The sequence below is a fragment of the Erinaceus europaeus genome, chromosome 11 (assembly GCF_950295315.1).
Source record: "Erinaceus europaeus chromosome 11, mEriEur2.1, whole genome shotgun sequence".
In the NCBI taxonomy this organism is placed as follows: domain Eukaryota; kingdom Metazoa; phylum Chordata; class Mammalia; order Eulipotyphla; family Erinaceidae; genus Erinaceus; species Erinaceus europaeus.
The window spans coordinates 6,759,598-6,784,884 of record NC_080172.1 but is presented as its reverse complement, the minus strand read 5'-3'; the positions used below and the strand labels follow the sequence as shown (position 1 = coordinate 6,784,884).

Genomic DNA, 25,287 nt, shown 5'->3' with positions numbered 1-25,287 from the left:
GTCTTATCTTTCTCTCCCCCTCTCTGTCTTCCCCTCCTCTCTCCATTTCTCTCTGTCCTATCCATCAACGAATGACATCAATCGCAACAATAATAACAACAACAAGGCTACAATAACAAGGGCAACAAAAGGGGGGGAAGGCCTCCAGGAGCAGGGGATTCATGGTGCATGCACTGAGCCCCCAAAATAGCCCTGGAGGTTAAAAAAAAAAAAAAGAAAAGAAAAGAAAAGAAAAAGAAAAAACAGTAGCTTTTGTACTGTGTCTGGTTTTTGACCAAACACCCCTAGACATATATGACTCAAAAGATAACCACTTTGGAAAGCCACGTTCTCACATCTATGCTTAAAAATCTCTGTGATACTCTTCAGGTTTAGAAGAAACTAAGTTTATAAACACATATAATGTTACCACTGTGGTCACCATTTTTTAAACCAAAACTATACACAAATGTTATTGTCAGCATGTCAATAATATAATTATATATGTATAATTTAATTTAATTTAATTACATGCTGTGTCCAAGTGGGGGTTTGTTTTTCAGGGAGCCAAGTTTGGTTGAATATTCAAAAATGTCCAGAATGTGGCAAGCGATAATGATGGACTCCAGGGGGCGCCAATGAGCTCCATCCTACCTTCCTACCTACATAGCGAATCTAAGCTCCACTATAGAGCCTCTACTTCCTCCAGTCCTGGAACCATTGGATAGGGCCCACTTTCCCGTATGCCTCTCCCAATCCATATCAAATAATATTGCATCTGCCGATCACAACCTAACCAACTCAACGATTGCCACCTCAACATGCTTCACTTCAGACTGTGTCCAGAGACTTCACGTGTGGAATGACAACCCTTCAGCTTCATTACTCGGGTGAGACCTTTCCTTTCATAGTATACTCTAATTTCATCTCAGGTGGTTCACTTTCTAACAAAGTCCCAAAACCTAGATATACACCAGTTTCTGTGAGAGAGAGCATATGTTCACAAGTATCCGTAAACTACTGCAAAATATATACCTGAAAGCAGAAGTACACTAGAGTTTGCAGTGAGTATCCCCCTAACACTTCCTCTCCACTATTCCAAGCTTTGGGTCCATGATTGCTCAACAACTTGTTTGGCTTCGTATGTTAACTCTCTTTTCAGTCACCAGGTTCCAGATGTCATCAGGATGCCGGCCAGGCTTCCCTGGACTGAAGACCCCACCAATGTGTCCTGGAGCTCCGCTTCCCCAGAGACCCACCCTACTAGGGAAAGAGAGAGGCAGACTGGGAGTATGGACCGACCAGTCAACGCCCATGTTCAGCGGGGAAGCAATTACAGAAGCCAGACCTTCTACCTTCTGCAACCCACAATGACCCTGGGTCCATGCTCCCAGAGGGATAGAGAATGGGAAAGCTATCAGGGGAAGGGATGGGATATGGAGAATGGGTGGTGGGAATTGTGTGGAATTGTACCCCTCCTACCCTATGGTTTTGTTAATTAATACTTTCTTAAATAAAAAAATAATAAAATAAATAAATAAAATCTCTACATATGAATAACTGATATTCATGCATGTAACCATCAGTCACTGCTATGTAACAAATGATGCCCAAAACACAGTGATATACAAGCAGATATATCCCATGCACAAACCTGTATGTTTACTGGGAGAATTAGCTTCAGGCTGCAAATTTGCTGGTTGCCTGGGAGAGCTAGGTAAACATGGGAATTCAGTCTATCACATGTATTTTTGGTGGGAAAGCTACACAGCCTGACAAGCATTCATGACACAAGGCAGACATTCACCAGAACAGGGGCAAGTGAGATCTTGAAGGACTGAGCTCATGACTGTGCACTGACCGCCCCAGACCCCACCTCTGGTCCTGCAACCTCAGTAAATGCCTCCCCTAAAGCTTCCAGCAGATGGAGTGAATATCTGCTGAATAGTAACCTACTGCTTAGGGGGCCAGGCTGTGGCGCACTTAGCTCTAAGAGCAAGGATCAGGGTTCCAACCCCCAATCCCAACCTGCGGGGAGAAGGGGAGAATGCTTGTGAGTGGTGAAGCAGGTCTGCGGTTGTGTATCTTTCTATCTTCCTCCCCACTCAATTTATCTCTGTTCTATCAAATAAAGAAAGTATTTATAAAAGGCCTCGGTGCCTAGAAGCAAACAAACAAACAAACAAAAACCTGGGTGTTGGGCGGTAGCGCAGCAGGTTAAGTGCAGGTGGTGTAAAGTGCAAGGACCGGCGTAAGGATCCCGGTTCGAGCCCTGGTTCCCCACCTGCAGGGGAGTTGCTTCACAGGCGGTGAAGCAGGTCTGCAGGTGTCTATCTTTCTCTCCCCTCTCTGTCTTCCCCTCCTCTCTCGATTTCTCTGTCCTATCCAACAATGACAACAACAATAATAACCACAACAATAAAACAGCAAGGGCAACAAATGGGAATAAATAAAATACTTTTTAAAAACCTACCAGTTCCAAATTTATGGAAATTTGTCAATTTAGAACCTATCTGATGATGCTATTAAGAACTCTAGAGGTAGGGGTCAGGCAGTAATGCACTGGGTTAAGCTATGTACGAAGCACAAAGACTGGTTCAAGGATCCAGGTTCGAGCCCTGGGCTCCTCAGCTGTAGGGGGTTCGCTTCACAGGCAGTAAAGCAGGTCTGCAGGTGTCTCTCTGTCTTCCCCTCCGTTCTCAGTTTCTCTCTGTTCTATCCAATAGCAGCAGCAGCAACAACAGCAAAGGAAAAAATGGCCTCCGGGAGCAGAGGATTTGTAGCGCAGGCACTGAGCCCCAGCCATAACCCTGGAAGAAAAAAAAAAATCAAAAGAACATATGTTGACAGCTCCATTATTTATAATTGTCAAAGTGTGGAAACAACCTAAATGCCCAAGAAGAGATGACTGGATAGAGAAGTTACAGGACACACATACACAGTCTCACTACCCTGGGTGGAGAAGTTACAGGACACACATACACAGTCTCACTACCCTGCAATCAAAAAGGAGCCCATTGAGTCATTTGGAGCCAAATGGGTGGATGGTTTCACTTAGATGTGGGATGTAGATGACTAAACCAAACTAACTTAAAAGGGGGGGGGGCGGTGGTGGCGCACCTGGTTGAGTGCTCATGTTATAATGTGCAAGGACCCAGGTTCTAGTCCCTGGTCCCCATCTGCAGGGGGAAAGCTTCACGAGTGATAAAGCAGTGTTGCAGGTGTCACTCTGTCTCTCTCCCTCTCGATCGCCCCTTTCCCTCTCAATTTCTGGCTGTCTCTATCCAATAAATAAATAAAGATAGTAATAATAATAAAAAAAGGTAGCCAGACTGTCTCTTGCACTTTATGACAACAAAGTTTTTGGGATGGGGTAGGTTGGAGCTTTGGTCAGGATGTGATGAATTATATGCATTATTTGTATGTATGAAAATACTTCTGAAATCTGATAACTTTGGATAGGACAGAGAGAAATTGTGTGAGTGCAGGGAGATAAAGGGAGAGAGAGGCCAGGCAGTGGCACACCTGGCTAGCGCATGTAGTTTGAAGAGCAAAGACCCTCGCAAGGATCCTGCTTTGAATTCCTGCTCCCTGCCTGCAGGGGGTCTGCTTCATGAGCAGTGGAGGTGTTCTGCAAATATCTCTCTATCTCTCTCCCTCTCTATCTCCCCTTTCTGTCTCAGTTTTTCTGTCCTATCCAACAAAATGGAAAACATGCTCACCAGGAACAATGGACCAAGTCCCAGCAATAATCCTGGAGGCAATTGAGAGAGAGAGTGAGAGAGAGAGAGAGAGAGAGACCTCTTTCACAGCTCATGAAGAAGATCCACTACAGGTAGGGGGCAAGGCCTTGAACCCAGGTCCTTGTGCTTAGTAATATGTGCACCACCATCTGGCCCCAAATATGATGACTTTTTTTAAAAAAAAAAAGTTTAATATTTTATTTATTTTCCCTTTTGTTGCCCTTATTGTTGTTGTAGCTATTATTATTGTTGTTATTGATGTCATCGTGGTTGGATAGAACAGAGAGAAAAGGACAGAGGAAGGGAAAACAGAGAGGGGGAGAGAAAGATACCTGCAGACCTGCTTTACCACCTGTGACGCGACTCCCCTGCAGGTGGGGAGCCGGGGGCTTGAACCAGGATTCTTATGCCGGTCCTTGCGCTTTGTGCCATGTGCACTTAACCAGCTGTGCTACCGCCGGACTCCCTCTAATGACTTTTTAAAATAAAGTTAAATCACTAATAAACAGTTTTAAAAACACCGCAACAACAAAGCTATAGAGGCTTTTCCAAAGGGAGTGCATAAAGTGGCCTAAATAATGAGACTTGTCACTGAGACACGTGTGTGACTGAGTATGAAGAGCAGCTTGGAGGTACACACTTTAACTTGCTTCTTCATAAAAAGTCATTTTTACACTTAAAAAACAAGTCAAGCTTCATGCCTGCCTAATTGAAGATATCCCGTTTTCATATATGTTTCTATGAGGTGAAAACTCACCCAGAGCGGAGCCTAAAAGTCAAGGCCATGTCTCCTTAGTTCATCTCTTTCACGAACAACTTCTAGACGGTTTGATTTTTTTTTTTTTTTTGCTTCCAGGGTTATCACTGGGGCTCAGTGCCTGCACCATGAAGCCACTGCTCTTGGAGGCCATTTTCCCTCCTTTTGTTGCAGTTGTTGTTGTAGCCTTGTTGTGGTTATTGTTGTTGTTGTTGATGTCGTTAGTTGTTGGATAGAACAGAGAGAAATGGAGAGAGGAGGGGAAGACAGAGAGGAGGAGAGAAAGATAGACACCTGCAGACCTGCTTCACCGCTTGTGAAGCGACTCCCCTGCAGGTGGGGAGCCGGGGGCTCGAACCGGGATCCTGAAGCTGGCCCTTGTGTTTTGCTTAACCTGCTGTGCTACCACCCGACCCCCGAAGGTTTCATTTTTAATGTTTATTTAGTGAAAGAGCACCGGTGCATCACCTTGCCTATGTGGTGCCAGTGATCAAGTTCCGGGCCCCAGGCATGCCAGCTCCCTCACGTGGACACTGAGCCACCTCCATAGCATAGATGTGAAAAAATTGAAGAAAAAGAAAAGCAGAACTGCCCAGATAGCTGTGTACGTGTGTGTGTACGTGTGTGTGTACGTGTGCGTGTGTGTACATGTGTGTACGTGTGTGTGCATGTGTGTGTATGCAGGGCCTTGCACATGAGTAATCCCACCACTTCCCAACCTACTTTTCCATTCATTCATTCATTCATTCATTCTTTATTTATTTATTTGCCTCAGTGCCTGGGGCTCTGTGCCTGCACTACAAATCCACTACTCCTGGAGGCCATTTTCTCCATTTTGTTGTTGTTGTTGCATAGGGCAGAGAGAAATGAGAGAGGATGCCGGGCTAGCATTGCGGGTGGAAGAGATGGATCCAGGAACCAAGCTCGTGGAGGTAGCAACACAAATCTTTATTCATGCGGGAGCTCCAGAGTAGGGTGTGAGCACAGAGGGTTAAGCCAAACTGCAATGGCCACCTCCCACTCTGCATGCCAGCCCTTCTCCAGGTTGGGAGGTGGGAGAGAAAAGAGAAGAGAGGAAGAGAGAGAGCGAAATCAGGAACAGAAGTGGGCTTTATAGGGTAAACACCGGAAGTGGCAAGTCGGAAATGGAAATGGCTAGGAAAGGGGCGTGGAGAGAGGCAAAAGGCAAGCTGGGAAGGTGGAAGCATCCTTAGCAACTGCTACGATGGTTTTAACTGGTGGGATTAATTTATACCCTGCAGGCAGGCAGGGTCTCGATGTAGAAAGAAGATAGGTTAGGCAAAACAATGATTATGTAAATAGGCCATGGTGTCAGCAATGGAGGATGGAGCAGAGGGGCTGCCCAACAAGAGGAGGGGAAGACAGAGAGGAGGAGAGAAAGACATCTACAGACCTGCTTCACCGCCTGTGAAACGACTCCCCTGCAGGTGGGGAGCTGGGGTCTCAAACCGGGATCCTTACAGGGGCGCTTGTGCTTTGTGCCATGTCTGTTTAACCTGCTGTGCTACGACCCAACCCAGAGAGAGAGAGAGAGAAAGAGAGAGAGAGAGAGAAAGGGAGAGAGAGGGAGAGATAAAGCAAGGGAGGGAAAGGGAGAGATATAGAGAGGGAGAGGAGAGAGAGAGGGAGAAAGAGAGAGGGACAGAGGGAGGGAGGGAGAAAGAGAAAGAGAGAGAGGGAATATCTATGGGGCATCCCTGGTGTCACAGTACTGCCATGTGGAGTTCAGGGTGAAAGTAATGCACTTGGCAAAGGCACATTCCTTTCTGGGGGAACCTGGAACCCCAAAGTCCCCACTGTGATTACTTATAAGCTGGGAATTTCCAGCCCATCTGCATAGGAATGAAGCATGACCTGGGAGATAGCACCCTGGTGAGAGCAGCAGACTTTACCAATACGAAGCCCCAAGTTTAATCCCTAGTAGTGCATATACCAGCATGATGCTCTGATTTTCTCTGTCATTAGTAAGTGAAGGAATTTCCTAAAAATAATAATAACAATAAAAAAATGAAACCCCCACCATGTGTAGGAGTCCACTGGGCTCTGTGGTAGTAGTCTTTGGACAGTCAAGAGCTCTGGGTTCAAGCCCAGGCCCCTGCCTCCCCGGCCACTCCTGTTAAGTCAGCTGCACATCTCGGCGTGTTGTTTTGCCTACATCCTTCCATTTCTCTGCCTGCAAAACCTCTCCTAGCTGCAGTCAGCCCCAACACTATGATGTCTAGGAATCTGGTAATGCTGGTTGTTTTCTGAGTGATTATGGCTTTGTGAAGCCATCAATTTCTACCCATGTGAAGTGTAATCACTTTTACACACATAGCACGAAACTCTCACTTAATGTGTCTCATACAGTCTCTCTCGTGAGGTTTGCAGCAATCATAAGTAAAAGAGGTGACATCTTCTCTCTTAAGTCCTCGAAAGTCAAAAGATTCATCTCTCTTGTTGGGCCACTCTGATATGCCAGCTAACGGTAGCATTGTTCATTTAGTTTTTGGTTTTAATTGACATCCGGGTTATTGCTTTGGCTTGATACCTGCACTACTAATTACTTGCTCCCAGTGGTCAGCCCCCACTCCTTCCTAGCTTATTTGACAGGACAGAGATAAATTGAGAGAGGAGGGAGAGACAGGAAAGGGAAAAGATAGCCATGTGCAGACCTGCTTCACTGCCCCGAAGAATCTCTCTTGGGGACTAGGTAGTGGTACACCTGGTTAAGCACACACATTACAGTGTGTAAGGTCCCAAGTTCAAGCCCCCCAGGCCCCACCTGCAGGAAGGAGGGAAGCTTCACAAGTGGTGAAACAGGGCTGCAGGTCTCTCTGTCTTCCTCTCTATCTCCCCCACCCCTCTCAATTTCTCTCTGTCTCTATCCATAAATAAATAAATAAATAAATATACTGAGAGTCGGGCGGTAGCGCAGCGGGTTAAGTACAAGTGGCATGAAGCGCAGAGACCGGCGTAAGGATCCCGGTTGGAGCCCCGAGCGCCCCACCTGCAGGGAAGTCGCTTCACAGGCGGTGAAGCAGGTCTGCAGGTGTCTGTCTTTCTCTCCTCCCTCTGCCTTCCCCTCCTCTCTCTGTTTCTCTCTGTCCTAGCCAACAATAATGACATCAATGACAAGAATAATAATAACCACAACAACAATAAAAATAAAAATAAATAAATAAATATATTTTTAAAAGAAAAGAATCTCCCTTGCAGGTGGAAAGCGGGAGCTAGAACCGGGCCTTTTTAATTGGTAATGTTTCTGTTCAACTAGGTGCACCACAGTCCTGGCCCCTAAAGCCAGCATTTTTTGTCTGTTTGCTTGTTTTACAGTGAAGCTATTTGCATGGCAAAATGACCTATAACTGGCTCTCTGGTTCCGTCACAATATCCTAAAATTCAGAGGTGAATTTTTGAACGAGGGCAGTAGGAGTGAGTGCTCAATCCCAATCTATGTGGTAGTCAACAGCCCGGGTGCAGTAGGGCATCAAATACTGTGTTTTTAAAAATGTTTAATTATCTTTACTGATTGCATAGAAACACCCAGAAATCGAGAGGGAAGATGAGACAGAGAGGAAGAGAGACAGAGAGACACCTGCAGCCCTGCTTCACCACTCACAAAGCTTTCCCTCTGCAGGTGGGGACTGGGGGCTGGAACTCAGGTCTTCGAGCACTGTAACATGTGTGCTCAACCAGGTGCGCCACCACCCAGCCCCGGACATCAAATGCTGTTAGTAGCAGTTTCTGAAGGGGAAAAAAAAATGTCTACATCCTGGACAGCATTTAACTAATCAGTTCTTGACATGGCCTGGCCAGTTCTTCAGAAGGATGATAAGATCATAGGGACACTTCTTGTGTACCTTAGCACAGTCCTCTCTGCCTTTGACCTGGCCCCATGCCAAGAGTTTATAAATCGCTTTTAATTCTCTGCAAATGGAGTGAAGGTGAGTACTGTCACTGTCTCCTTTCTATAGAAGAGAACCCCAGGCTGTACCCTGAACCTTCCTTGGCCAGTCTCAGTTGCTTAGAAGTTAGTTCTCTACCTGGTTGAGCACACATGTTAGAGTGCACAAGGACCCAGGTTCAAGCCCCTGGTCCCCACCTGCAGGGAGAAAGCTTGTTGAGTGGTGAAGCAGAGCTGCAGGCGTCTCCCTGTCTCTCTCCCTCCCTCTATCTAGCCCTTCCTTTCAATTTCTAGATACCTCATTCCAATAAATAAATTAAGATGACTAAAAATAATTTTTAAGTAACCAAGTTAGTTCTCTCTCCCACTTTCGGGAGATATTCTTGGGGGCGATATGTTCTGGACACCACACAGACACACACACACCTACACACACACACACACACACACACCCCTACACACATACTCTCACACAGCCCTACACATACTCACACTACACATACTCACATACTCACATACTCAGCCCTACACATACTACACACATACTCTCACACAGCCCTACACATACTCACACATACTCACACACAAATACACACACAGTCACACACCCCTACATACACACACCCCTACACACACACATACCCTACACACACACCCCTACACACACACACACACACACACACACTCTCTCTCTCTCTCTCTCTCTCTCTCTCTCTCTCTCTCTCGCACCTCCCCGCCCCCCAAGCTGCAGGGTGAACAGAGCAGCGGCTGCCCTGGAACCAGAACCGGGGGCTGGGCTGGGCCGGGCTGGGCTGTGGCTGCCCTTTGGAGCAGGGGAGGGCCCCGCAGCAGCCCCGCAGCAGCCCCGCAGCAGCCCCGCAGCAGCCCAGGCGCGGTGAGCTAGGAGCCGGGCTTCCCCGCCGGCTTCCCCGCTGGCTTCCCCGCGGCTATGGAGCCGCCCGCGCCCGGCGAGGTCCTCATGAGCCAGGCCATCCAGCCGGCACACGCCGACCCCCGCGGGGAGCTGAGCGCGGGGCAGCTGCTCAAGTGGATCGACACCACCGCCTGCCTGGCAGGTAGGGCGCCGTGAGCCTGAGGGGCCTGGGGGGGGTCTGGGTGGGGTGGGGGCTTGGGGGAGGGAAGAGTGGGTGAAAGCTCTGGGAGGGGTGAAAGCAGATTCTGGGATGGGAGGCTGCCCTGTCTATGCGTGTGTGGCGGTGGTTGGGCTGGGGTGGGCTGGGGTGAGGGGTGGGAGGTCGTGAGGGGATCTGGATCCCCGCAGACAGGCTGCGATGTGGGCATGCAGGCTGGCGGGGGCCCAGATGGCAGGTGTCAAGGCTGTGAAGTGATTCTGTTGCAGGAGCCCAAGCCTGTGCCCCAGCCTCATGAGGCTAGGATTTGGTGATCTATGAGGAAAGAGACAAAGGGTATTTGGAGAGCCTTGAAGCGGGGCGGGTGGTGGCGCACCTGGTTGAGCACTGAGCGCACATGTTACAATGTGCAAGGACCCGGGTTCAAGTCCCCACACCCCACCTGCAGAGGGAAAGCTTTGCAAGTAGTGAAGCAGGGCTGCAGGTGTCTCTCTGCCTCTCTCCATCTCTCTCTCTCTCTCTCTCTCTCTGTGTGTGTCCTCTTCCTTCTTGATTTCTGTCTTTCTCTATCCAATAAATAAATATTAAAAGAGAGAGAGTGTGTGTGCGGCCTGATCACACAGCCACCAGGGTAACTGAGATAAGTTTGACTACTCCAACACCCGGGAGGACCCAAACCAGTGGTTCTTTAGCATTTAGATCTTAGAAGTCTTGTACCTCATCGCCTATTTGAGGGCAGTAAAAGAAAAGGTCTCCAGGGCCTATCTGTGTAGGTGGGTTATTTTTATCTATATTAACCAAATTTGGATTTAAAAAAGAAAAAAACAGTTCATTTAAAAGTAAATAAACTTTCCTGGTGGAATATTTTACTTACCTTACCTATTTCATAGATAAATAAATTTAAAATAAAAAATACTTGGAGGTGTGATATTGGTTTGTTTATGTTTCGGTCATTCTCTCTTCCGTCTCAGTCTCATCTAATTAAAGCTTCCTCACATCTTAACCAGCTTCTGCCTCCACTTTGTTTCCTGTCATATCTGAGCCAGCACAGGAACTCTGCACTTGCTTCTCTCCTTGCCTTTCTACTCTTTTGGCACTTCTTAAACATTCTGTCCCAGTTTTAGATTCATTCCCTCCGAAAAGTCCTGACCTCTTGTGTACACTTGCTTCACGTTTATCACAATGGTCTTTCCCTCCTTCCCTCACACCACTTCATCCAGTCTGTCGTTATTTATGGGTGCAGTTCGTCTCTTTGCCTCTTTATCGGCCGCCTGGTCGATTCGTATACAAACTGAAGTTGGTTTCTGGGCTCACATCACAGCGCACAAGGACCCAGGTTCAAGACGTCTTGGTCCCCACCTGCAGGGGGTTCGCTTTACGAGTGGTGGAGCTTACAGGTGTCTCACAGTCTCTGTCTCCCCTCTCAATTTCTCTCTGTTTCTAGCCAGTCATAAATACATTAATATATATAATATAAAGTAGGCTCTAATTTGCTAAATTTGTTATTTTGATAGTTAAGTATGCTAGTACTGGTGTTAAACTTTAAATCAAACAAGTGTCCAGTTAAAACTTACGAGAAAATATATGTCCACGCAGTTGAAATACAATTTATAAAGCACGACAACTACTGTGGATGCAGGTCCTTTAGAAGTATGCACATAGTGGCTGTACACTAAATAAAAGCACAAGTTACTATTTGAAAAATCCACTGAAATTTTATTTTTCTCCTATACTGAAATTCTCAAGTAAAACCACTAATGCAGCCCATTTTTTAACCTGTTTTACCAGCTGAAAAACATGCTGGAGTTTCCTGTGTTACAGCTTCAATGGACGACATACAATTTGAGGAGACAGCTAGGTGAGTGACTTTGCTCTAACACTCTTCTCCTGCATTGACTGATTAATGCCAACATAGATAGTAAGGGTGGTACCCAAGCTTACTCATCTGGAGCTAGTGATCCCGTGTGAATAAAGTAAATAATGGTAGACTCCACGTAAATCAGTTACCAATAGTTTCAGGACCTAATTGTAAATAAGTGTAAATTTAATTTTGATCTCACTGAGGAATAGCTCTGAGTATAAGACCCATTATGGTGTGGAGCATATTAGAATTTCTGCAAGCTTATTCATAATGGATCTTTATGTAAAGAATTATTAATGATGGGGGCAGAGTGGTGGCACACTGGGTTAAATGCACATAGTATGAAGCACTAGGACCCATGTAAGGATCCAAGTTCAAGCCTGGACCTCCCCACCTTACAGGGCAGGTCACCTTACAAGTGGTAAAGCAGGCCGGCAGTTGTCTGTCTTCCTCTCTCTCTCTCTCTCTCTCTTTTTATCTCTATCTCTACCTCTATCTCTATATCTTCCCTTCCTCTCTCTCTCTCTCTTTCTATCTCTGTCTCTATCTCTACCTCTATCTCTATATCTTCCCTTCCTCTCTCTCTCTCTCTGTCTCTCTATCTATCTATCTATCTATCTATCATCTATCTATCTATCTATCTATCTCTATATCTTCCCTTCCTCTGTCAATTTCTCTCTGTGCTAGCCAATAAAAATAGAAAAAATGGCCACCGGGAGCAGTGGATTTGTAGTGTAGGCACAAGCCCCAGTGATAATCATGGAGGCAAAACAAAACAAAACAAAACAAAACAAAAAAACCATATTATATATATTTTCCTTCATTGGGGGAGATTAATGGTTTATAGTCAACAGTAAAATACAATAGTTTATACATGTGTAACATTTCTCAGTTTTATGGCTTACTTACTATTTTTTAAACACAAGCAAATGTTTTATACAGTAATATTCTTTAAAATGAATTTAAACAGGGTGGGGGTATAGCATAATGGTTATGTAAAGAGACTTTCATGCCTGAAGCTCGCAAGTCCCAGGTTCAATCCCCCACACCACCATAAGCCAGAGCTGAGCAGTGCTCTGGTAAAAAAAAAAAAAAAAAAGAATTTAAACATTCTATACTTTTATCTACCTTAATTTTAGATCTTCAGATCTTTGTCATTCCTTTCATAATTACACAGGTGCATTTTGTATTTGTATTATAAAATTTAAAATAGGACAGAAAGCAGAAGAAAGGACAGTAGTGCAGGACAGGCACCAATAGAAAAACATATGAACAAGGAGCCTGGGCAGTGGTGCACCTGATTAAGCACACACATTCCAATGCATAAAGATCCTGGTTCAAGCCTCTGGTCCCCACCTCCAGGGGGGAAGCTTCATAAGTGGTGAAGCAGTGCTGCAGGTGTCTTCTGCACCTCTCTCTCTCTCTTTCTCTCTCTCTTCCCCTCTCTCTCTCCCCTTCCCTCTAATTTTCTCTCTGTTCTATCAAATAAATAAATACATTTAAAATAAAAATTTAAATGTAAATAATATGTTTAGTGGCCTTTATTTTAGTTTCTTTTTCATATTTATTTAGTTAGTTTGGACAGAGATAGAGAGAAACTGAGAGGAAAAGGGAGGTAGAGAGGAGTGGGGAAGCAGCATACTGCTTATGTAAAAGATTTTCATGCCTGAGACTCCTAGGTAGATTCAATCTCCAGCAACATCATAACTCAAAGCTGAGCAGTGATCTGGTCTTTTTCTCTGAACCACTCTCATTAAAATAAAGCAAAAATTTCCAAGAGAGAGAGAGTGAGGAGGGGAATAAGACCTACAGTACCATTTCACTGCTCATGAAGTTTTCCCCGGTAGGTGGGGACTGGGGGCTTGAACCTGGGTCCCTGCACACTGTAATGTATGAATTCAACCAGGTGTGGTGGCCATTTAACTTAATAATAAGCCATTTTTATATCTTTTCAATTCACAAATATTATATTGCTGATATTCAAAGTACTACTTCAGGCTCCACAGGTTGGAGGAATAATCATGGTGCAGTTTTGGGATGCGTGGCCACTCAGCCTGATGGAAGTCAGATTCCTGAAATCAGAATAGAAAGCATGGTAGAATGCATGGCAAGGGGGAGGTATAAACTTGTTACAAGGAGAATTTTTTTTAAAAAATTTCTTTCTTAGGGGATTAATGGTTTACAGTCAACAGTAAAATAGTTTGTACATGCATAACATTTCCTAGTTTTCCACATAACAATAAACCCCCACTAGGTCCTCTGCCATCCTGTTCCGGGACCTGAACCCTCCCCCTCACATAGAGTCTTTTAATTTGGCGCAATACAATGAACAGAAATTTTAAAAAATATTTATTTATTTATTCATTTTTTTGTTGCACTTATTTTTTTATTGTTGTAGTTATTGATGTTGTCGTTGTTGGATAGTACAGAGAGAAATGGAGAGGAGGGGAAGACAGAGAGGGGAAGACAGAGAGGGGGAAGACAGAGAGGGGAGAGAAGGACACCTGCAGACCTGCTTCACCGCCTGTGAAGTGACTCCCCTGCAGGTGGGGAGCCGGGGGCTCGAACTGGGATCCTTACTCGGGTCCTTACGCTTCGCACTATGTGCACTTAACCTGCTGTGCTACTATCCGACTCCCAATGAACAGAAATTTTAAGGTGTTTTTGAAGCAAGTAAGAAGGTGAAAGACAGCTACAAGAATGGTTTCACTCATATGCAGAAGATAGACAATGGAATATACAGACACAAAAAAAAAAACAACCTCTTTTCAAGACTGTGGGGAAATTCTAGTGGTTAACTATGGGGGTGGGGATGGGGACACAGACCTTTGATGATGGGAGTGGTGAAAGAAAGGTGTGTTTTGATGAGAAAACTAACACTTTCATGGTAGAGGTAGCATATGGTGTGGTGATATGGATCTAAAATGAAGTAGGTTTCCCCCAGTAAATAGGTAAAGGACCTCACAAGATGAAGTGCATGCAAAAGCCTTAGCACAGAAATGGAAAAAAAGGGGGGCAGGGCGGGGTATTGGTAGAATAAGAATAATCTGGTCTACAGAGAGATGATGCCCTGGCAGTAGACGGAGCATGAGGCTATGTGATAAGGTTAGTTCAATTTAGTTTGGATGTTTTTTTTATTGGGGGGATTAATGACTTCCAATAGACACAGTTGTTGTCAATGTGTAAAATTTCTCTGTTTTCTGCAAAGACATTCTCACCCCCATCCTAGGTCCTCCTCCACCTGAACGCCTTTTTTAAAAAAATAATAATAAAATAATTATTTATTTATTTTTATTTTTTTATTTATAAAAAGGAAATATTGACTAAACAATAGGATAAGAGGGGTACAACTCCACATAATTCCCACCACCAGAACTCCATATCCCACCCCCTCCCCTGATAGCTTTCCTATTCTCTATCCCTCTGGGAGTATGGACCCAGGGTCATTGTGGGTTGCAGAAGGTGGAAGGTCTGGCTTCTGTCATTGCTTCTACACTGAACATGGGCATTGACAGGTCGATCCATACTCCCAGCCTGCCTCTCTCTTTCCCTAGTGGGGAAGGGCTCTGGGGAAGCGGAGCTCCAGGACACATTGGTGGAGTTGTCTGTACAGGGAAGTCTGGTTGGCATCATGCTGGCATTTGGAACCTGGTGGCTGAAAAGAGAATTAACATACAAAGCCAAACAAATTGTTGACCAGTCATGGACCTAAAGGCTGGAATAGTGCAGATGAAGAGTTGGGGGGTGTCCTCCATTTTATAGATAGCTAATAGGCATATTTTAGTTATATTCCAAAGGGTCTGTGGCTATACTAGTTTTTCTTTTTCTTTTTTCCCCTGAGCCTGAAATCTGATATGCAGGTGGATCCAAGTTATTGTCTGGGGACATGATGTCATGGCTGGAAAAAGGACCAGAAACTGGACTAGGGAAGAGAGTAGCTCCCTAAAATGGGGACGGAGCCTAAATAAAGCCTTTAAAGCCATTTCTCTCTTTATTTGGCAATTCAGAGTTAGGAGTTTGATTTGATGGAGAACCGAGTCCTCTAGCATATCCCTCCCTACTTTAGAAAGCACACCAAAGTTCACAAAACAAACAAAGACAAATCACAAGTCTATACACAGATGAATAAATTGGTGAAGGGACCAGAAGAGAAAACTGTCTTGGAAGCCAAAGGAAGAGTAAGTAAGTGCACTGAGGACAGAGGTTGGCTGGTGGAGTTAAAGGCAATGAGACCTTGCATCTAGCCAGGAGGAAGCAGTTCTGGAGAGACCCAGAGTGGCACGTAGGGCCATAAAGTTGATTCAAGTATCTGAGAAGTGAAAGGGGAGATGAAATTTCTCAGCTGCTGCACACCTGGAGAAAAACCATCCTAATCTTTGAAAATCTCATCTCAATTGTCATCTCCTCTGAGATTTTTCTTGGATCTTATGAGGCAGCCACTGTTTCTGGGCACCTTTGTAACGCTTGATCTTTTCTTCTTTTTAAAAAGCTGCATGATGTAGCGTCTCATCAGCTTCCAAGCTGGTGTCCCAAGGGAAGACTGCCCTCCTGGAAGACGGTAGCCTTGTCTTGCTCATCACCAGATCCTGAGGTCTGAGGTTAACGCCAGGACTAGAGTCACTCAGTAAACATCTGTCTGTGTTAGAAACTTTGCCTGCTTGCCTGCCTGCTTGTATGCCTGTCCATTTATTTTCATCCAAACATTTAAAAATAAGTGTCATCTGCGTAGGTTTTCTTGTGTGTTCATTCTGACCTCCCTTATGGAGAAAGCTGCCATCAGTCAACGTATCTGAACTGGATGCCATTTTGCATGCCAGCTTGCAAAAGGCCTTTTCTGCTGAGCAGAGGTTGTCAGCCAACACAGTGCGCTTACCAATGAGCCCTGTCTTTTCTGCTCTCGTTGACTTCAGTTTTGCATGCATGAACATTACCAGGATGACAAGGTGAAGCTTTCTACGTGCATTTAAAGTAAAGCTTTAAGTCTGAGATGCAATTTGCTAGAATTACTAAGATATTTTATTATTATTATTATTTCAGAGTTGGACAAGTTATAAGCATCAAAGCCAAAGTAACTAGAGCATTCAGCACAAGCATGGAGGTAAGAGACTCCCCTTCGAAATTCCTGTCTGCTGGTACACATCACTATTGTTTATAGGAGGGTGTCTGAAGTCACCACAAGATTCTGAATCATAGAACATCTCTGAATCTGTAGTAAGGCTCAGAGACAAATGATAAGGGACCTGTGCTTTAAAATTAACCCTCCTTCTAAAGTTAAAGTTGATATACTATTATAAAAAATAGTATGATGTACTATTTTTCTTAAATAGAACAAACATGAAAAAAAGAAGCACTTTATTCTTTCATGAATCTGACTATACCATTACTCCAACTCTACTTGTTCTCCATCTCCTTAATCTTCTTTAGAAACTAACTTGGTAATTATTTTTCGAAAGGGTGAGTGACTAGTTTTCAGTAAGAAGGAAAAGACACAGGATGAAATTTGGACTAGGCATGGACTATTGTCTAACACTGTCAAAGACACAGAGAGACTAGAGATGAGGGCCAAGAGGGTTGTGTTGACATTGGAGACCCAGTGCACAGTGATGGAGCAGGCTCAAGGCTGCTGGTGCATCTGGTGGGCAGATGCCTGTCCTGGAGGATGTGACAACAGCTGTCTTGGAAATCATTATTTGCCTAATAAAACAATATACAGGAGGGCTGGGTGGTAGCACAGTGGGTTAAGTGCACATGGCATGAAGAGCGTAAGGATCCCGGTTTGAGCCCCCAGCAATAACCTTGGAGGCAACAAACAAACAAACAAACAAACAAACAGAAGGCTCTTCTGAAAGATTTTTCTTTTGTCTACACCGGTCTTTATTCTTGTTGTGAATCTAACATTTATAAAGGTGTCTGAAGTCTCTATACAGGTTAAATTAGCAGAAGGTTAAATTAGTTTCTGACTCCCGTATTGCAATTACTACAATAGATTGGCCAGCAGAGACTTTTTCATCTCCAGACACAAAAATCTTCTGTTGAGATTTGTTTCCTAGCAATGCCATAAGAAAGTAATCAGTGGTATTTGACTTAAGATGTAGGTGTATCTACATACAATTAATATGTAATAAATTAAGCTATTGATAGAAATATATATGTATACACGTACATATATAAGAAAGAGAAATACCCCCAAAGTTTAGTAATTATTAGCCAGAGTGGTAGGATTCTGATAATATTTACTCTGGCCCATCAGTCAGATTTATAGTTGTCATTTGACCCCTTTTAAAATTTAACACCTTTTCCATGGTAAATATATTTTATTCTATATCCAGAAAAAAAGGTTATTTTTCCAATGCCACGGCTATTTGTTGAAAGGATAGTGTTGTTTAAAAATAAAGCCCTGGAGGGAGCCAGGGGACGCACCTAATTGAGAGCACATGTTACCGTGTTCCAGGACCCTGGATCCAACCCCTGACCCCTACCTCACTGGGAAAGCTTCAAAAGTAGTGAAGCAATGCTGTATGTAGGTTTCTCTGTTTCTCTCTCCCACCTCTCTCAATTTGTCTCTGTCTCTACTAAACAAATAAATATTTGTTAAAAGACTGGGTTTAATTAAAAAAAAAAAAGACAAGCGAAAGGCCAATGAAATGTCAAAGTGCAGAACTGAAAGTTGAATGTTGCAAACTCATCTGTTACCTGGATGGCCCAATGTTTATTTATTTTTCTTTTCATTGTAGATCAGCGTCAAGGTCATAGTTCAGGATACGTTCGCCGGCACTGAGAAACTTGTTAGTGTGGCCTTCTCGACATTTATAGCTAAACCAGTCGGAAATGAAAGGGTAAGGTTTCTGTGTAAAGCTGGACCTAGAATGAAATGCAGACTCATATTAGCAGCTGCATTGGAACGACTCGGGTAAAGGCACATTTTTGTTCTGTGAGATACAGTTTCAAGAAACGGTGAGCTACAGTTTCAAGACTTGTGATTCACTAAAATTTGTCAGGACAGTTACCATTCTGTGGCAATAACACAGTAGCGAAAATCTTAGAAAAGAGCTCTTGCATCCAGGTGGTGAAAAGAAGGGGGACAAAACCTTTATTTTTAAAGAATTTACTTATTTTTTTTGTTTTAAAATCTTTTTACTTATTTATTTATATATTATTGGATAGAGACAGAGAGAAATTAAGAAGGGAGGTGGAGATGGAGGGAAAGAGACAGAGAGACACCCACAGCCCTGCTTCACCACTCGTGAAGCTTCCCCCCCAACCCCCGCAGGTGGGGAACAGGGACTTGAACCTGGGTCCTTGCTCCCTGTAATGTGTGCACTTAACCAGGTGTGCCATCACCTAGCCCCAAAAACATGGTTTAAATTATTTGAAGGCCGTATCTTCCCAAAAAGCATTGCTTACTAGTTTATTTTGTCACTTCTCGTTTTTATGTAACTCAACATTAGGCTGAAATAACATCTTTTAAAAGCATCAGCAATTCAGCAAGCAGTTGGATGCTATACACCAATCTTTTTTTTTTTTTTTAATACCCAAAAGAAAAGAGTCAAAGTTGCTGAGTTACTGTAGTTTAAAAATAAGCTTCAGGGCACAAAGGGGGTAAAAACATCCTGAAAAGAAATACATAGGCCTGACGTGGCCCCAGCAGGCTGTCTGGCCATGGCCTCAGATCTCCGTGTTGAGATTTACTATTCTGACTTCTAGGCTGTCCTTTTTAGGGACAGGGTACAGGAGAAAGAAAACATTTTGGCTTGTGGGAAAAGACAAGTTCAGTTACAAGATAAAGATACTCCTCTAAAACTCAGGTGAAGGGAAGTGATAATATGTCTCTAAACATTTTTATATGTAACAATCCAGTTTCAATTAAATCTTTAACTCCAAAGATCATTCTAGGGGTTGACACAGTGAGCTCCATTTTTTTTTTCCTTTAGTCATTGGGGCTCAGTGCCAGGCCCTACGAATCTACCACTCCCTGCAGCCATCCCCTCCCCCTATTGCATTTGATAGGACAGAGAGAAACTGAGAAGGGAGAAGGAGATAGAGAGGGACACAGAGAGATAGACACCTGCAGATCTGCTTCACTGCTTGGGAAGCGACCCCCCCATCCCGCCCTGAAGACGGGAAGCAGGAGGGGGCTTGAACCTGGGTCCTTGTCCTTAGTACTATGTGCTTAACCTGGTGTGCCACCGCCCAGCCCCCTCTGAGCTCCACTTTCAAGTGACAAGGAGTACTTATTTGCCGCTGCCTCTAGCTTCTTTTTTTATATATATTTATTTATTTTCCCTTTTGTTGCCCTTGTTTTTCATTGTTGTAGTTATTATTGTTGTTGTTATTGTACAGGACAGAGAGAAATGGAGAGGGGAGGGGAAGACAGAGGTGGGGAGAGAGAGACAGACACCTGCAGACCTGCTTCACCACCTGTGAAGCAACTCTCCTGCAGGTGGGGAGCTGGAGGCTCCAACCGGGGTCCTTACACCAGGCTTTGCACCACCTGCACTTAACCTGCTGCGCTACCGCCCAACTCCGTAACTTCTTTTTAAACTGACTCTTCTTTGCAAGATTTCTTCGTTTTCTTTGATGAGAGAGAGAGATGGGAGCACTTCTCAGCTCTGACATAGGCTGTGTCTAGGAATCTGGAACCTCCTGCATGCAAAACCCTGATGTCTCTCCTGAGCTCCTCCAACTTCAGACCTCCTGCATAATCTTCAGAGTCCTTTACTGTCAGGAGAAATGTACTTCAGTTGAGGACTAGGAAGTTAAGACACACATATTTGCCAGATGGTCTTTTCTTTTAATTTTTATTTATTTATTATAGGATAGAGACAGAGAGAAATTGAGTAGGGAAGGTGAATGGAGAGTGCTTCACTACTCAAAGGTTTCCCCTGCGGGTGGGGACCCGGGGCTTGAACCTGGGTCTTTATGCACTGTAATGTGTGCATTTAACCAGGTGTACCACCACCTGGCCCCCTAGGTAGTCTTTTTAAATAAATATTTACTTATTTTTTCCCTTTTGTTGCCCTTGTTTCATTGCTGTAGTTATTATTGTTGTTGTTGTTGATGTCGTCATTGTTGAACAGAACAGAGAGAAATGGAGAGAGGAGGGGAAGACAGAGAGGGGGAGAGAAAGAAAGACACCTGCAGACCTGCTTCACCGCCTGTGAAGCGACTCCCCTGCAGATGGGGAGCCAGGGGCTTAAACCGGGATCCTTATGCCAGTCCTGTGCTTTGCGTCACCTGCGCTTAACCCGCTGCGCTACCGCCTGACCCCCCAGGTAGTCTTTTATACCCCCACTGGTCACAAAGTTGTGTAAGTGGTTAAACCAGTGCAAGGAAATAGTCCTAAATTTCTAAACCAATTAGACAAGGCAGTCCAAAGGAACTTTGGACTTTAACCTGCATGTTACAAACATGGAGGTATTTCATCCTATTTTGGCCAATGGTTAGGACCAGCTTTATGTGTCATGGAAATAAGCAGGAGCTACCCCAGTCCAGCTACACAGTGTCCCTCCGTAGCACACACCAGCCAGCGGATGGATGGGCAGCTGTGAGGACCTTGAGCCCATGGTCTGCCATGTTGTCAGGTTGCTGGAGGTCAGCTAGAGCTTATTCTGACATATTGATTCTTCCAGTTTGCTTATTAGAAAATGTTCTTGCCAAAGGATAAAATTTCCAAACTGGTAATATCTCTTTGGAACATGCAAATCTTGACTGTCCACTAAGCCAAAGCCCCCGACTGTGGAAAAAAGTTTCTTGATCAGAATTCAGTGTCATCAAAATCCCTTGTTTCAAAAAAGGAAGAAAGAAAGACAGACAGACAGACAGACAGACAGACAGAAAGAAAGAAAGAAAGAAAGAAAGAAAGAAAGAAAGAAAGGAAGGAAAGAAAATGTCTTAAGTGGGTCTGAATAAAATTCAGAAACAAGGAGTTCTGGACAATGAACCTAAAACACGCTTGTAATCATAGCTTGATTATTCTCACAGTTCTAGGCTTAAGTGACATGCTAAATGGGAAATGTCTGACTAGTCCAGCAAGGGTGTGGAGGAACTGGGAAGTGGGTGGGAGTGGGGGGCGGGGGGAGGAAGCAAGGATAGAAGCAAAAAATAACATAAAGTTGATAATAGCTGAAGGTGGTGAGTCAGTGGGTACTCACTATTTTACCTTTTTTTTTCCTGTATAGTTGTAAAAGTTAAAACAGAAAGAAAAAAAAAAGAACTTGTGGTGGTGGTGGTGGCTGAGCTACAGAAGTATTCCCTGAAATCTTATGATCTTGTTACCCACTACTAATAACAACAACAGCAAAAAGATGTCGAAAATACTATTGTTTAAATAAACTTTAAATTAGCAAACAAACAAACAAAAAACCCTTGCTTCATTCATTCCTTTATTTTCAAATTTCTTATTTTGTAGTTGTGTTGAAAAATGTAGGGGAAATAATATTCGGGGGAAAGTTTTTGAAGTACAGTACAATTACTGGAGGGATATATGATTTCGCCTCTTTTTTTAGTTGAAAAATCTCATAAGAAAACTGTGGTTAAAAACACCGTGTGTGAAAACACCGTGAAACGCTCTATTTATTTTGAGTTAGAAAAACAATTGATCCTATCACTTGTCTCTGCAAAGTTTCTGTGGTGCCTTTATCATTTAACCAAGCAATGAAAGGTTAATGCTTTTCTGATTCCAGATTCATTTAAAACCAGTCAGTCTTCTGACTGAACAAGATCGTGTGGAACATAGCCTGGCTTCTGAGAGAAGGAAAATTAGATTGCAACATGAAGAGACTTTTAAAAACTTGATGAAGGAAAGGAGCAAATCTGATGGTCAGTCAATCTACTTACAGGAACTTTAACTGTATGCCTGTGACAAGTGAAAGAATCCTACTGAAAGGGCACCCTTCTTGTCACCTTATTATTACTATTTGGTCCTAATACTAGATTTGTTGTTGTTGTTATTGTTGTTGTTCTCCCAGTAAACTCCCTGATGCTTCAAAATATCACTGCTTGATACTGGGACCGCTTTAATTCAGAGGGTCTCCAGCGGAGGAGATGAAAAAGAAAAACGACTAACACCTGGCCTTGCTTACTAGCAGGCGGACACCCGATAATGGTCAATGACTTTGAGAATGACAATGCCATATACTGAGCTGGTGCTTTGAGGTTTTTCTGAGCACTTTCATATCCACAATTTCACAGGTCTGCCTCTAGTCCTGACAGGGGAGGAAACAGACTCCCAGCAGCAAAGGAGCTTAACAAAGGCCACAGGGATAGGAGTGGAAGCAAGATGAGTCTACACCTGCTTCCTGGCTCTCAGTGCGAGAATGCTGTGCTTATATAGTTTCTTAGTTCTCCCGGAGTGGAGTGACTCCCTCAGTATTCCACCTGGCCCCTCTCTTGCGTTTCCTTTGTGTCTGGCCTCATCTCTTACAGCCCCAGGGGAGATGGCCTGAGGTGGAGGGCAAAGTGGAGGAGGAGTGACCTGAAGGAATCTAGTCCTAATACTTCTCATGCCATGTCACCTCAGTGTGATCTGGGGCAACCCCACTGCAGACCTTTGATTGGAAAAGAGTATTTCAGGAGGCCTGGAGATTGGCGCACCTGGTTAAGCACACATAGTACGAAGCTAAGCATAAGGACCTGCTCAAGGATCCTGTTTTGAGCCCCCTGCTCCCCACCTGTGTGGGGTGGGGAGGGGTGGTAGCTTCATAAGCAGAAAGCAGGTCTGCGGGTGTCTCTTTCTCTCTCCTCTATCTCCCCCTCCTCTCTCAATTTCTCTCTGTCCTATTAAAAAAAAATGTGAAAAAAATGGCCTCTAGGAGCAGTGGATTTGTGGTGTAGTCACCGAGCTCCAGCAATAACCCTGGAGGCAAAAAAAAAAAAAAAAAGTTAAGTATTTCAAAGACTTCTCACTCAATGTTGATATTTCTCCCCTTGTATTTTGTACTTGTTTTTTGCAAGTTCATGGGCTTCAATTTTCTAGATTCCAAGTGTTTGAGAAGAAAAAATAAACCTAACAGTTGTCTTTTACCTTTTTACTTTTTTCACTAAATATATCCACCTCCAGCTCCAACCACTTTGTCTCAAAGGACACAGTAACACCTTTTTTTTTTGCTTTTTATTGCAGAGTAGTATTCTATGGAATATATACCCCACAGATTCTTTTTTTTTAAATCCCAAGTAATTTTTAAGGCAATAAAGACTTCACCATTAAATCACCTGGCTGAGAAAAGTGAGTCCTCTTTCATAGAGAAGGCCTCCTTACCAAAATTTACTCTGAATGCATTTTGCTGATGCAGTGAAGTAGACAGACCACAAGACAGGCGTAGACATTAGAGACCCCATCACGGAGGTCCTAGTAAGCCATGCTAAGAAATCTAAACTTGACCTTGCTTCTGCACTTGATGAGAGCCAAGGAAGGAGAGATAGGGGACTGTTTTGAAGCCTCTGCTTTTGGGATAAATGAAGGCACTGCTTGGATCTCAACGTGTTATTCAAACTAGTGGGAAGTGTCCTACAGCAGTACTGGCATTTGACAGAACTCAATGTACTCATGATGTTTTCCTGAACTAGAACCATTAACCGTGAGACCTGCTCTCCTCAGGTCTCTCTGTTTGCAGCTCCTGAAGAATAGGAGTGTTTCTGTCCGTCCACTCAGTCCTCAGGCACCACAGCCAAGATAACCAGCTCCTAAGGCTGGATTGCTTGACATTGGTCTATTTCCTCAGTCATTGGTTCTTAGCCAGCAAGAAGTTTCTTTTATTTTATTTCCTTAACTCACTACTTGTTGCCATTAATTTGTTTTATTTATATTTAATTTTAGCCAGAGTACTACTCAACTCTGACATATTGTTGTGTGAGAGATTGAACTTGGGACTTTGGAGCCCTGGATATGAAAACTTTTTTTTTTTTTTAACCGGAGCACTGCTCAGCTCTAGTTTATGGTATGTGGAGATTGAACCTGGGACTTTGGAGCCTCGGGCAAGAGACTCTCTTTGTATAACCTTTATGCTATCTACCAGCACCACAGGAAAATCTTTTTGCATAACCTTTATACTTTCTTCCCCACCCTACTTGTTGCCCATACTCAAGGCACTAACAATATTCTGTTTTTCTCTGCTCACTGAAGCAAGGTTATAAACAAACAAACAAAAGAATTGTAAATGGGAATTATCAAGACATTTAGCTAGCAGGTTTTTATGAGGACTAAATGAAATTAGATAGATGGAATTGCTTAGAGCAGTGCTTATTTGAGAGATCCCATTCAGAGGAAGGACTGAAAACCGTAGGCGAGACTGTCCTTTCAGGGAGCTTGACTGTGAAGGATGAAAGAAACAGCTTAGAGCCAGAGGGAGGTCAAGGATCAACACACTGTTTTGTTTTTTTACCAGAGTTGGAAATACCTAATCATGATTACAGGTTGATCAAGGTTGACTGAGAACAATCATTATTGAGGGAGAGGTCAATTCTACAAGAAAGAAAAATAGTGTCTAATTTGTGAGTGAAACACTAGAAAAATTGTTATTCCTTTGTCTAGGGAGATATGTACAATGAATTCCGCTACTGAGGGCTTTCTCCCCTGCATCGGTCTTTTGGGAATCATTGCTAGGTGTGGCGTTTGAACCTCTTTCACACGCACCTGACACCTCTCACCTGGTAATGAGAACTAGGTGAACTTGATTGACTATATTGGCTTCTCCTGTGCTGTATAAGACAGACTCACATACAAAACTGGTAGCAATTTGTTGAACCCAGCTCTGTAGCATCAACAGTACTCTCTGTACTAAAGACATTCTCAGGGCGGGGTGGTGGCACATCTGGTTAAGTGACCATGTTACAATGCACCAGGACCAGGGTTCAAGCCTCCATCCCCACCTGTAGGGGGAAAGCTTTACTAGTGGCAAAGCTGTGTTACAAGTGTTTCTCTCTCTCTCCCTCTCTGCTCATCCCCTCAGTTT

General features: G+C 43.8%; 1 protein-coding gene across 4 annotated transcripts in view; it reads left to right on the top strand.

The window, feature by feature from the left end:
- The first annotated feature begins 9,326 nt into the window (after positions 1 to 9,326).
- ACOT12 (acyl-CoA thioesterase 12) overlaps positions 9,327 to 25,287 on the top strand; it is a 45,343-nt gene continuing 29,382 nt past the window's right edge. For 2 of the 4 annotated variants that reach the window (XM_060201105.1, XM_060201108.1), the window contains exons 1-5: positions 9,327 to 9,462; positions 11,266 to 11,335; positions 16,376 to 16,436; positions 18,073 to 18,174; positions 22,021 to 22,156. In XM_060201105.1, coding sequence (XP_060057088.1) covers positions 9,336 to 9,462; positions 11,266 to 11,335; positions 16,376 to 16,436; positions 18,073 to 18,174; positions 22,021 to 22,156 — 496 coding nt within the window. In that variant the 5' untranslated portion in view covers positions 9,327 to 9,335. Of the gene's footprint in view, positions 9,463 to 10,113; positions 10,251 to 11,265; positions 11,336 to 16,375; positions 16,437 to 18,072; positions 18,175 to 22,020; positions 22,157 to 25,287 lie in introns of those variants that run through there. The other 2 variants (XM_060201107.1, XM_060201106.1) reach the window with 2 other exon arrangements.